We start from the raw sequence: 13,586 nt of genomic DNA, 5'->3' as shown, positions 1-13,586 counted from the left end.
TCGGCTCTTCAGCTCAAGGCTAGCACTCTACCACTTGAGCCACAGCACCACTTCCAGCTTTTTTTTTCCTGCTTATGTGGTGCTGAGGAATCGAACCCAGGGCCTCATGCATGCAAGGCAAGCGCTCTACCACTGAGCCACCTTCCCAGCCCTTCATTCAATCTTTTAAAGAGATAGTTTGTATTTTTAAAATCATAATTTCGAAAAATATGTGAAAACTTTTCTCATCTCAAAAAAAGTTAAGAACCCTTGTGTAGCCAGGCACTAGGGGCTCATGCCTGTATTCCTAGCTACTCAAGAGGCTGAAATCTGAGGATCATGGCATGGGCAGGAAAGTCCATGAGACTCTTATCTCCAATAAACGACCAGAAAACTGGAAGTGGTGCTGTGGCACAAGTGGTAGAGTGTTTGTCTTTAGCTAAAGAGCTCAGGGACAGTGCCCAGGCCCAGAATTGAAGCCCTATGACCTACCAAAAAAAAAAAGGACCCTTGTGTAGGTATTTCATAAATTCTTGTTTTGATTGGATGCATCTATCTGTGAATTAACAGTTGATACTAAATCAAGTTATTGAATGAATGAACAAGCCTCCCACGCAAGGTTAGGGTGACTGCAATGTTCGCAGTGGATCAAGAAAAGCCTCAGAAGACTTTGTGGGGAAAACTTAAAGAGCTGCTTGCTTCAGCCCCTGACTCTGCAGCCCTAAATAGCACTGTGTCCACAGAGCCCACAGCTTAAGACCAATGCTTCACTGGCTCTCAGCCCCTGCCAGAACCCATCTCCTGTCCTGAAATCCACCTACTGCGCCTTTGCAGCCTGTCAGCTGAAAATAATCCTGGTGAAAGCAGAGGTGGGGTGGGAGCAGGGAGGAGAAAGTCTTGCAGAAGCTTTAATGAAGGAGACTCTGCCCCCTGCTGGCTGCCCTGCTCCCCATCTGCACTGGTCCAAGACCTAGGTCAGAAGAGGAGAGGGCCGGCAGCCAGCAGCCAGACCTTGGGAGGCCTCCCCTACCCCAGTGGGCAGTCTTCCCACCAGACATTAGGCTTTGTCTTCAAAACAAGTCAGAGATGGTAGCTTCTGCTTTAGAGGCCCCTGGGCTTCCTTCCCAGAGTTTTTTCCCAGGTTTCCTTCCAAGGACTCATTTCTTCTCCCAGATTAATTTAGGGAGGCAGGGGCGTGGTGGAGGCGGAGGCTCTTCTGGAGTTCTAGGGAGGTCCAACCTTTCAGACTTGGCTTGCCATCGATCTCTTTTCCCTGAGCCCTGCACTGCCGACACCTTTGGATCCTGAGCCAATTCTCCGCATCGCCTACACTTGGCTTGCAGTGCTGTACCAGCCTCCCCACATCACCATGGAAACAGGAGCCCTCTGCATCCATCCCAGAGCTGATTTGTGAAGCTATGAGAAGAATCTGGATTTCAGGGAGGGGGTGCAGAGGGAAACAGAAATGACAGGGCCGGGCGGGGGGAGCGAGCACTATTAGCATGGAGGGGGGGTGTTGCAGGCTATTAAATAACTTGTACTTTGTGAAGGGGGTCACCTTTCTTGACAGGACATAAATACTGTCCTAGAACCAGCCATCTTTTCACTTTAACTGCTCAATCCCTCCCCACAAATTGTCCTTCTGGAATAATAGAATCTTGAGTTAACATCTCTAAGCATCACTTTTCTCATTTATGAAATAAAACTAATAGCAGCACTTCACATTTCACGGGGTTATTGAAAGAATCCCATGAGGTAATGTCTAGATAACCCTGAATTCAGTGCTCAGCACATAAAGAGCACTCAGACATGTAGCTGTTATTATGTGCGCTCATGTACCCATTTTTATTATCTCTGTACTATTTCCTCTGTTAAATTGCCAGCACCTCCGCAACAATGCCTTAATAATTCTCTACAATTTTCAAAGTGTTGTGACACATATTCTCCCATCTGTTCAATCTAAATCTGAAAAATTTTGGAGGTAATTAATCTCTTTATTTTATGAATGAAAATATATTGAAAGTTTAAGCTTGTTCAGAGGTTCAGTTCTGACTGGCTATTCAAACATGGGGTTCTATAGAACTAGAGTTCAGCCCATTCATTTCATGTGTATCTCTGTGTGCCTATCCTCCATGCCAAGAACACTCAATACCTCAGTGTGGAACACTGATTCCCTGGAGTAAGAGTTTCTGTGAATCCAGGCAGATACACCAGTGGCTCACACCTATAATCCTTACCACTCAGGAAGCTGAGATCTGCGGATCTCAGTTCAAAGCTAGCCCAGGCAGACAAATCTGAGAGATTCTTATTTCCCATTAATTAGCAGAAAACTGGAAGTATAAATATAGCTCAAGTGGTAGAGCACCAGCCTTGAGCAAAAAAACTCAAGGACTAAGTTCAAAGCCCAGAACTGGCACCCCCCCAAAAAAAATTTTTTTTTCAATTGGGTGTTAAGCTCACACCTGTAATCCTAGCCAGTTAGGAGGCTAAGATGTGATGATTGTGGTTTAATGCCATCCCAGGCAGGAAAGTCCATGAGACTCTTATCTCCAATGAATCACCAGAACACTGGAAGTGGTGTTGTGGCTCAATGTGGTAGTGGTAGCCTTGAGCAAAAGAGCTCAGAGATAGCACCCAGGCCCTGAGTTCTAGCCCTGTGAAAAAAAATAAAAAATGTAGATAACTAAATAAATCCAATGGAAGGGAAATGACTGGTAATGGTTTGGGGTTTCTAAAATTAATTGTGGTGATGGTTACATGACTCTATGATCACACTTAAAACATTTACAGTGGGAAATATATCTCAACAAAGCTGTTATTGTATTGATTGAATGATTGTAGTACTGGAGTTTGAACTTAGTACATCTCTTTTACTAGGCAGGGACTTTACTACTTGAACCAAGTCCCCAGCCTAGTAAGCTGTCCTAGCTTAGCAAGCATAAAGTCTGGAGTTTAAACCCTAATACTCTCTCTCTCTCTCTCTCACACACACACACACCCCACAAATCAAATCCCAGGCTCAGAAGTGTCATCAGTTCTATCAAGTATTCAAGGAGGAAGAATGTGAATTGGATACTATATCTTCCAAATGAATCCAATAAAGGCTGCCCTGTCCAACTCATTTGTTTAGGCAAACATAAGCTACACTCTGAATCTGATAAAGATATTATAAGAAAGGAAAATTACACTCAAGGTTGTAGATGTAAGTACATTCAGATTGATCATTCCTAATGCTTATGCCCTAAATAAGACATATACAAAAGGGGCTAGAGCTCAGAGGTAGAATGTTTGCTTAACAGGCACAAGGACCAGAACTCAATCTTTAGCCCCACAGAAAGGAAGAGGAGAAGGAGAAAGAGAAAGAAGAAAGGTTAGGTGTGGCGTGCAGAACTGTAATCCTAGCTATGCAAGAAACAGAGGTAAGGGCTGGGAATGCAGCTTAGTGGTAGAGTGCTTGCCTAGCATGCATGAAGCCCTGGGTTCCATTCCTCAGTACCACATAAACAGAAAAAAAAAAACTGGAAGCGCTGTGGCTCAAGTGGTAGAGTGCTAGCCTTGAGCACAGGGGCAGCGCCCAGGCTCTGAGTTCAAGCCCCAGGACTGGCCAAAAAAAGAAAGGAAACAGAGGTAAGAGGATTTGGATCTACAGTCAGCCAGGCAAAAGCAAGAGACCTAACCTGAAAAACAAACTGAAAGCAAAAGGATGGGGGTGCAGTGTAAATGCTAGGATTCAAAGGATACATCACATCCATCCCAGGGGACCACTGGGAGGCAGGTAGGCACAGGAGAAAGATTATTACAAGGTTTATTAGAGGAGCCATATTTGCCCCGGAGAGAGAGCCACATGGTGACCTCCACTATCTAGGTAGCAGCAGGATCTGGGCGTTAGGAAGTGAGGTAGATGAGAGTTCAGGTGGGTCTGGGCAGAGAGAGGGAGGAGCCAGCGGGAACTCCAGGGCAGGGAGGAGCTCAGGTCTGGGTGGAGCTGAGGACCAAAGATGGGCATAATGCTTTGTGGGATGCTTTAAGTTCAATCTTCAATATTGTCAAAAGAAAAAAAAGCAAATGCTATCTAGCCACAGACACAAACAACAATATAGCATGATTGTAGCCTTATTCAAAAAAAAAGAGAGAGAGCTTATTTTAAATTTGAAAAAAATCAATCCAGGCACTGGTAGCTTATGCTTGTAATCCTAGCTACTCTAGAGGCTGAAATCGGAGGACTGAGGCTTAAAGCCAGCCTGGGCAGATAAATCTGAGACTCTTATCTCCAATTAACCAATTTAAATAGATAAACAGAAGTAGAGTTTTGGCTCAAGTGGTAGAATACCAGCTGTAAACAAAAATAGCTAAGCCATGCTCCAGGTCCTAAACTCAAGCCCCAATACTAACACCAAAACAAAACAATAGTACTTTGCATGGGATCACACCTATAACCTTTGTACTTGGGAGGCTCAAACAGGTGGACTGAAAGTTAGACGTCAACCTGGACTACCTAAGACCTTATCTCAAAAACAACAAAAAAATAAAAAGAAGAGCCATAAGCTGGGAGAAGAAATCTGGAACACATATGCTACTGAAGGATGTACACCCAAAATATAAAATGTACTACAAACCAATTAAAAGAAAAAAAAACCCAAACCAGGCATTGATGGCTCACACCTGTAATCATAGCTACTCAGGAGGTTGAAATTTGAAGATCTCAGTTCAATGCCATCCTGAGCAAGAAAGTCCATGAGAATTTTTTTTTTTTGTCAGTCGTGGGACTTGAACTCTGGGCCTGGGCGCTGTCCCTCAGCTCTTCAGCTCAAGGCAAGCACTCTACCACTTGAGCTACAGCGCCACTTCTGGTTTTCTGGTGGTTTATTGGAGATAGGAGTCTCACGGTCTCTCCTGCCCGGGCTGGCTTTGAACCGCAATCCTCAGATCTCAGCCTCCTGAGTAGCTAGGATTACAGGCGTGAGCCACCAGCACCCGGCTCCATGAGAATTTTTATCTCCAATTAATCACCAGAAAACCAGAAGTGGCACTGTGGCTCAAAGTGGTAGAGCACTAACCTTGAGAAAAAAAAGCACAGGGACAGCACCCAGGCCCGGCGTTCAAGCTCCATGACTGGTAAAACAAACAAACAAAAAATCTGATAGAAAATCAGGCAAGAGGGGCTGGGAAGTTGGCTCAGTGGTAGATGCCTTGCATGCCTGAGGCCCTGGGTTCGATTCCTCAGCACCACATAAGCAAAAAGAAAAAAAGCTGGAAGTGGCACTGTGGCTCAAGTGGTAGAGCACTAGCCTTGAGCTGAAGAGCTGAGGGACAGCGCTCAGGCCCAGAGTTCAGGCCCCACAACCAGACCAAAAAAAAAAAAAAGAAAAGAAAAGAAAATCAGGCAAGAAACTTGAATAGGTGCCCCATAAAAAAGGATATTTAAATGGCAAATAAACAGGAAAGAGCACATCCAGATTTTCCTTCTCTACTCATAGTACTTCTGTCAAAACTACCATCCGTGACTTAGAGGCTGTCTCATCCACTAACAGGGTACTGTAGTCAGCATTGCTTCTGATAAGGAATTTGCTTTATAGCAAACAAAATATGGCAATGCATCAAAGCTTAGGAAATTACCTGGACTTACCATATTTTAAACCAATCTGAAATGGCTGCTTGGATAAAAAGAAAAAGAAACACTTCTCAGGGCAGAGGCAAAATTCCCCAGAAGGTTGTACATGCTATGTGTGAATCTGTCTTCAAGATAAGGTGTCATTACTTCTTTAATCAAGATTCTTCATGGGTCAAAAAATTAATGGCTAGAGATGGTTGTGATACCACTTACCATTATCGAAGTGAGCTCCTTGCAATTTATTTATTTACTTTTTTTTAGGTGTCTATAGATGGGCTTGAATTCAGGGCCTAAATGCTGTCCTTTAGCTTTTCTGCTCAAGGCTGGCTTTCTACACTCTACCACTTGAGTCACACCTCCAAGTCTGGCTTTTTGATTATTAATTGAAGATAAGAGTCTCATGGATTTTCCTTCCAGGACTGTCTTTGAACCATGATCCTCAGATCTCAGCCTCCTGAATAGTTAGGCTTATAGGCATAAGCCATCAGCACAAGCTTACTTTGTCTTTATACCTTGGCTTTTACTGAATACTTCATATAAATGGAATGATACAATGTATGATCTCCTATGTCTTGTTTCTCTCAATGAGCATAATTCACATTATGAGTACATATCCATTTTTTCTTTTTATTGATGAATAATGTCCCATGGTATAATCAATGGCATATTTTATCTACCCATTCACATATTAACAGACATACATTTTTTTTCAATTGGGCTATTATAAGTGACAGACTTAAGAACATTCCTATCTGGGCACCAGTAGCTCATGCCTATCATCTTAGCTATTTAGGAGGCTGAGATCTGAGGATCATAGTTCAAAGCCAACCCTGGGCAGAAAAGTCCAAAAGTCCCCTTTAGACTTTTATCTTAAATAAACTACTCAAAAAAAAAAAAAAAGCTGAGCTGGGTGCTGGTGGCTCATTTCTGTAATTCTATCTACTCAGGACGCTGAGATCTGAGGATGGTGGTTCAAAGCCAGCCCAGTCAGAAAAGTCTGTGAGACATTTATCTCCAATTAACCATCAGAAAACTGGAAGTGGTGCTGTGGCTCAAGTGGTAGAGTGCTGGCCTTGAGCTGAAGAGCTCAGGGACAGTGACAAGGCCTGGAGTTCAAGCCCCATGACCGACCAAAAAAAAAAAAAAAAAGCTGGAAGTGGCGCTGTGGCTCAAGTGGTGGAATGCTGATCTTGAGCACAAAGAGGTTCAGGGACAGCACCCAAGATTATTAAAAAAAAAATCCTGTGCAAGCCTTTGTGTGAATGCATATTTCCTATTCTTAGGAATATCCCTAAAAGTGAAATTTGGGGTTCCATGATAAGTTTATGGTGGTTTTGCCACAGTTATTTTTTATTGTTATTTTAAAGGTGATATACAGAGGGGTTACCATTTCATAAGTCAAATTTATGTTTTAGATTTCAAGAAACTATCTAACTGGTTCCCAAAGTGGTTGCACATCATTTTACTTCTTTTTTCTTTTGTGCTGGTTCTAGGAAATGAACTCAGGACCTAGGTGCTGTCCCTTTTTTGCTCAAAGCTGGCACTCTTACGACTTAAGCCACACTTCCACTTCCAACTTTTTGGTGCTTGATTGGAGATGAAAATAACATGGACTCTCCTCGCTGGGCTGGCTTCAACTCGTGATTCTCAGATCACAACCAACCGAATAGGATTATAGGCGTGAAGCACCAGTGCCCAGAACATTTTACCTCATTACAATCAATACATGAAGGTTCTTGTTTCAATGAATTCCATCCAACATTTGCTAATATCTTCTTTACTATGGCTATTCTTAGCAAAAGAGAGAAAAAATAGACAAAGAATGGAGTGGGGGAGATTTTAATAGTACTGAGACTAGTGTTTTTGCATGCTGAAGACACCCGCTCACACAAACCGACTGCGGTGCGGTCCTCCAGCGAGCAGGGGGCGCTCCAAGACAAGGCCCTTCTCCAAACCACTCCCAGAGCGGTCTAAGCGAAGTCCTTGTTGCTAGGAGACGAGATGCATCTTTCCCCAGGAGAGCGGGTCTTGGGTGGTACGAGCCCTCGGTTGCTCTAAAGGTTCCCCAAGGGGCCTTTCAGGAGGCGTTTTTCGTCTACCCTCTAACACCGGACGAGAACGTATTCTACCGCCCAGCCATGCCTAAGAAAGGGAAAAGGGGCAAGGTGCCCCTGTCCGACGAGGAGCAGCTGCTTCTGTTTCAGCAGAAGTTGCTGGCCGAGGAGGAGATGGCCAAGAAGAAGGAGAAGCTTCTCAGCCAGTTCTTGAAGGTGATGTCCTACCCAGCCCTACCCCATCCTCTCTACTGGCCCTGTGGCCCATGTTCACTCCCCACTCCCTTCCTCCAGAAATCCTGAGTTCCAACATACTTAGGTTTCAGGCCTGGGGAGTTCTTTGTGAAGCATGGAGGGCTGCCGTGGAATAGAGGTTTCCAGTTTCATCTGAGCCCCAGAACTAGGACAGTAGGTGCTGTTAGCTGTCTGGATTAAGCTGTCTTGGATTCTGATACTCTCCCTGGAGATGGGTCATTAGAAACGGCATCCTGCTGTGATGCCTCACTCAGAAGGAGATGTTCTTGCCCTGTCCCACATGTCATCAGGCAGTTCCTGTTTTACTTCAGGTTTCTCCCAAAACAAACACAGGATCTCCTGAGTGGCAGTGGGCAAGAATCTTGGACCTGCAGAAAATACGAGTGGTGGTGAGGTTTTGACTTGAGTGCTCTTGTTGGTTGTACTAACAACAGTTCTTTGAGTCTTGACCCTCTAGAAGTATAGTTATTCCTTCACACAGGACAAGCTGGCCAAGGAGGAGCACAACAGTGCTTTGAACCTTAATAAGATAAACACACATTGGAGAACTGTCCTTCGGGAAGTCAAGACCAAAGAACTTCATAAGGACATTGAGGTCCTCAGCCAAACATTTGAACGAGTGGTAGACTGCAAGGACAGTGTCATCAAGGTAAGCACTTGCCCCGGGAAACTACCCACCCCCTTCTCTTAATAGCTGAGCTTAGTGAATTAATTGGTCTTAAAGCCCTAAAAGGTTACAGGCTGTGACAAATCCAGGTTGTTATTTGTGTGTGTGTATGTGTTACACGTATGTTTGTGCCAGTCCTGGGGCTTAAACCCTGGGTCTGGGTGCTGTCTCTGAGGTTTTGTGCTCAAGACTAGTGCTCTACCACTTGAGTTACAGCTCCACTTCTGGCTTTTTATTTTATTTTATTATCACTAATTGGATATGAGAGTCTCACAGACTTTTCTGCCTGGGCTGGCTTTGAACCATGATCCTCAGATATCAGCTTCCTGAGTAGCTAAGATTACAGTTATGAGCCACCAGCACCCAGCCCAGGTTTTTGACAATAATCAAATGAAGCAGAGTATTGTGCTGTCACCCATGGTTCTCCCTTCCTTAGAAAAGCTGATATTCAGCCAGGCACTGGTGGCACATTCCTATAAACCTAGCTACTCAAGAGGCTGAGATCTGAGGATTGCAGTTCAAAGCCAGTCCAGGCAGGAAAGTCCATGAGACTTATCCCTTATTAACCACCAGAAAACCAGAAGCCGTGCTGTGATTCAATGTAGCCTTGAGCAAAGCTCAGGGGCAGTGCTCAGGCCCTAAGTTCAAGTCCTGAAAAGACAAAAAAAGAAAAAGAAAGGAAAAGAAAGGCCAATATTCTTCATCATGTACTACTGCCCCACACCAGTACTATATAGTGTTAGAGTTGTGGGCTGGAGGCAGGCTCAAGTGGTTGAGTATTGCCTAGCAAATGTGAGTTCCTAAGTGCCATCCTCAATATTGCCAAAATTAAAAAAAAAAATCAGTATTAAAGAGTGTAAGTCACAGTAGACATTATCACAGTGACTCGAACTTAGTCCCACACTTTTATTTTAGTGTTAGAAGGCTCAGTTCCAGAGAGAAAAATTAACTTGCTACAGATCACATAGCTAGCTAGTCAGTGGGAGAGCCAAGACTCTAGACTATGGGTTCTTTTTCAGAGGTGAGTATTTGCTTTGGGGTGATACTAGAGTGTGAACTCAGGGCCTTGTGCTTGCTCTTTTATCCCCACTCCAGCTCTTCATTTAACCAAATCGGTCTCTTTGATTCAACCTTTATAGCCCAGTTAATCACCAAAAAGCTGGAAGTAGAGCTGTGGCTTGAGTGGTAGAGTGCTAGCCATGAACACAAAAAGCTCAGGGACTGTCCCCAGGCCCAGGAAAAAAGTCCTTAAGAAAGTAAAATAAGGGACTGGGAAGGTGGCTCAGTGGTAGAGCGCTTGCCTTGCATGCCTGAGGCCCTGGGTTCGATTCCTCAGCACCACATAAGCAAAAAGAAAAAAGCCGGAAGTGGCACTGTGGCTCAGGTAAGTGGTAGAGCGCTAGCCTTGACTGAAGAGCTGAGGGACAGCGCCCAGGCCCAAAGTTCAGGCCACAACCAGACCCCCCCCCCAAAAAAAAAGAAAGAAAGTAAAATAAAACATTATATGCTAGGGTTTTAAATAGTGTTTTTAAGACTTCTGTTGGGAAATATCAAATAATTATTGAGAAGGGAACAATCGGAATTTGTTGGCATTTTCCACCCATTATAGTACTTATAGTTGCTCAAACTGCCCTTTGTTGAGGATCTCTCTGCTAGGCTGTTGACTAAGATGTTTTCTCATGGTCCCTCCATGTGCCACCATGGTGTCTCACAGCATGACAGCTTGCTTCCAGGAGCCAGCATCCTGAGAATAAGTGTTCCAAGGAGCAGGAAGTAGAAGCTGCCAGACTAGTTAAGGGCTGTGCTTAGAATCAGCACAGTGTCACCTCTACCTATTCTACCTATTCTATAGATCCAAGAAGTCACAGGGTTCATCCACATTTACATGGATAGAAGAGACACTACCTGAATTTTCATGGGAGAAAAATGAGGTCACATTGTAGAAAAGGTATAATGGTCAATGTAAGCCACTTCCTGGTGATTGCCGAGTCCTGACTTTATTGGCTTTTGATAGCCAATAAATTAATCTGTTTGCTATAGTAGAGATTGAACTTTAGGCCTCATCCAGGCTAAGCAAGTGTTCTACCACTTGGCTGTTTGCCTGTCCCTTTCAAGCTATGTTTGTATGTATGTATGTGATGGGGCTGGAACTCAAAGATTGAGAGCTGTCCTTGAGCAATCTTTTTTGCTCAAGGCTAGCACTCTACCACTTGGAGCCATAGCATCACTTTCAGTTTTCTGGTGGTTAATTGGAGATAAAAGTCTCATGGAAGCCAGGCACTGGTGGCTCATGGCTGTAATCCTAGCTACTCAGGAGGCTAAGATCTGAGGATCATGGTTCAAATCCAGTCCAGGCAAGGAAAGTCTGTGAGACTCTTCAATTAACCACCAGAAAACTGGAAGTGGCACTGTGGCTCAAGTGGTAGAGCGCTAGCCTTGACCTCAAGAGCTGAGGGATGATAACCCCCCAGGTCCAGAGTTCAAGCCCCACAACCAACAAAAAAATAAGAAAAAGAAAAAAAGGTCTCATGGATTTTCCTGCCTGGGTCAGATCTCAGTGTTCTGAGTAGCTAGGATTACTAGCGTGAGCCAATGGCACCTGGCAACAACTTTATTTTAGTGGAAATGGCACTGTGGCTCAAGTGATAGAGCATTAGCCTTGAACACAAAAGGTCAGGGCTAGTACCTAGGCAGAGTTCAAGTCCCAGCTCCAGAACAAGAACAACAAAAATTATTCTGAGACAGGGACTTGTTAAGTTGCCTAGGAAGTCATTGAGCTTCTTTTAAATCCTTCTAGTTTGGCCTCCAGAGCAGTGGGGCTAATAGGTATGCACCACAATGACAGATTTCTTTGCTATTCTGTATGGTGATAGCCTAGGTTCAACTAATTTTCTGCTTCAAACTTCAAAGCAGCCATTTCTCCAGGGGTCTCTGGTTCTTTAGAGTGTCGCTCCTTCGCTGTCCACAGAACGCTGGCTGCCTTCATGAGGCTCCTTGACATCACTCTTGCTTAACATTTAAGACCAAGTAAAAGGTGGCAATCAGAGGGAAAAGCTGGGAGAGAGCAAGGGAATGGGGTGACATTGTCCATAAAGAAATGTACTCTGAGCCTGACTTACGTACTGTAATCCCCTTGTACATCACTTTTATAATAACAGTAAAAAATGTAAAAGAAAAGATTTGAGTGAAAAAGCTACCATTCCTAAAGCCAACGAACTGGCATTGGGAACTAAGGGAGGAATGCTATCATGCCATCTGGCATGGCAGCTGAATACATCTTTTATTTTCTCACATAGATGTTACTAAGCCAGAATGGTAACTCCTTCTCTGCCCAGTCTTTAGCTAAGGATCTGTCAGAAGCTGAGGAGCAGTATGCCCACGCCCTACGCAGCCATTTGCACAACATTGACCAGCTATTGGCCCTGCAGAGGCATCGGCTCAACCTCCTGGAGGAGAGTTATAACATGGAACTGGAGACCCTAACCAAGGAGTTTGAGACAGAAAGGTAAGAAAAGGGGTCAAAAGCCGGGCACTGGTGATTCACACCTATAATCCTGGCTACTCAGTAGTCTGAGATCTGAAGATGACAGTTCAAAGCCGGCCTGGGCGGAAAAGTCCGTGAGACTCTTAATCTCCAATAAACCACCAGAAAACCAGAAGTGGCACTGTGGCCCCAGTGGTAGAGCACGATCCTTGAACTGAAGAGCTGAGGGACAGCACCCAGGCCCAGAGTTCAAGCCCCATGACCGACAAAAAGAAAAAAAAGGGGGGGGGCGTTAAAAGCAAAAAGATGGTGACTGAGGGCTGAGGGTGTGACTTAGTGGTAGAGTGCTTGCCTAGCATGCATGAAGCCCTGGGTTAGATTCCTCAGTACCACATAAACAGGAAAAGCTGGAAGTGGCGCTGTGGCTCAAGTGGTAGAGTGCTAGCCTTTAGCAAAAAAGCTCAGGGACAGTGCTCAGGCCCTGAGTTCAAGGCCCAGGACTGGCAAAAAAGAAAAAGAAAAAAAAATATGGGCAACTGAATCCAGAGGAGGGCCCAGAGTCTGTGTATATACCTTAAAGTATCCATCTTAACATAACATGACCCCTGCAGAAAAGATCCTGAGTTCTGTCTACAAGAACTCAGGTTTAAGCTGGCAGCCTTAGTTTACTGTTACCTCTGCCAGGCCTCTCTGTACAAACTTACCACTTATTTCTAATTATTAAAACCCTATTCTCCCTGGCAGAAGACAGGGATGGGAGACTTCACTGTAAACTTTTGTACATGTTAAAATACCAGTGTAGGAAGTGGCGCTGTGGCTCAAGTGGTAGAGCACTTGCCTTGAGCTGAAGAGCTGAGGGACAGCGCCCAAGCTCAGAGTTCAAGCCTCATGACCGACAATAAATAAATAAATAAAATACCAGTGTATTTATTACTTATTCAAAAACTGAAATAACAGCCAGGTGCCAGTGGCTTATGCCTATAATCTTAGCTACTCAGGAGGCTGAGATCTGAAGATTGTGGTTCAAAGCCAGCCTGGATAAGAAAGTCCATGAGCCTCTTATCTCCAATAAACTACTCAGGAAAACCCAGTGGCTCAAGTGGTAGAACACTAGCCTTGAGCAAAAGAAGCTCAAGGCAGAGTCTAGGCCCTGAGTTTAAGCCCCAAGACAGGCAAAAAAAAAAAAAATTGAAGTAACATAATCTTGTTCTTTCTTGCCCTAAATATATAAAGCCCCAATCCTAGCTACTCAGGAGGCTGAGAGCTGAGGATCACAGTTCAAGGCTAGCCTAGGCAGGAGAATCTATGAGACTCTTAGTTCTAATTAACCACCAAAAAGATGGAAGCGGAGCTGTGGCTCAAATGACAGAATACTAGCTTTGAGCACAAAAGCTAAGGGAGTGCCCAGGCCCCAATTCATGTTCCAGGACTGGCACACACACACACACACACACACACACACACACACACACCAGGCCCCAATTCATGTTCCAGGACTGGCACTGTTCTCTGCCAATACCTAAGAGGTTATGCCAT

At 44.4% G+C, this 13,586-nt stretch overlaps 1 protein-coding gene across 1 annotated transcript in view; it reads left to right on the top strand.

The window, feature by feature from the left end:
- The first annotated feature begins 7,709 nt into the window (after positions 1–7,709).
- Ccdc65 (coiled-coil domain containing 65) overlaps positions 7,710–13,586 on the top strand; it is a 24,140-nt gene continuing 18,263 nt past the window's right edge. The window contains exons 1-3 of the mRNA XM_013018699.1: positions 7,710–7,860; positions 8,381–8,548; positions 11,902–12,071. Of these exons, the coding sequence (XP_012874153.1) occupies positions 7,729–7,860; positions 8,381–8,548; positions 11,902–12,071 (470 nt within the window). The 5' untranslated portion in view covers positions 7,710–7,728. The remainder of the gene's footprint in view (positions 7,861–8,380; positions 8,549–11,901; positions 12,072–13,586) is intronic.

This window comes from Dipodomys ordii, unplaced genomic scaffold (assembly GCF_000151885.1).
Source record: "Dipodomys ordii isolate 6190 unplaced genomic scaffold, Dord_2.0 Scaffold42, whole genome shotgun sequence".
In the NCBI taxonomy this organism is placed as follows: Eukaryota; Metazoa; Chordata; class Mammalia; order Rodentia; family Heteromyidae; genus Dipodomys; species Dipodomys ordii.
Note: the sequence above shows the minus strand (reverse complement) of the source record. Positions and strands in the feature narration are given on the sequence as shown.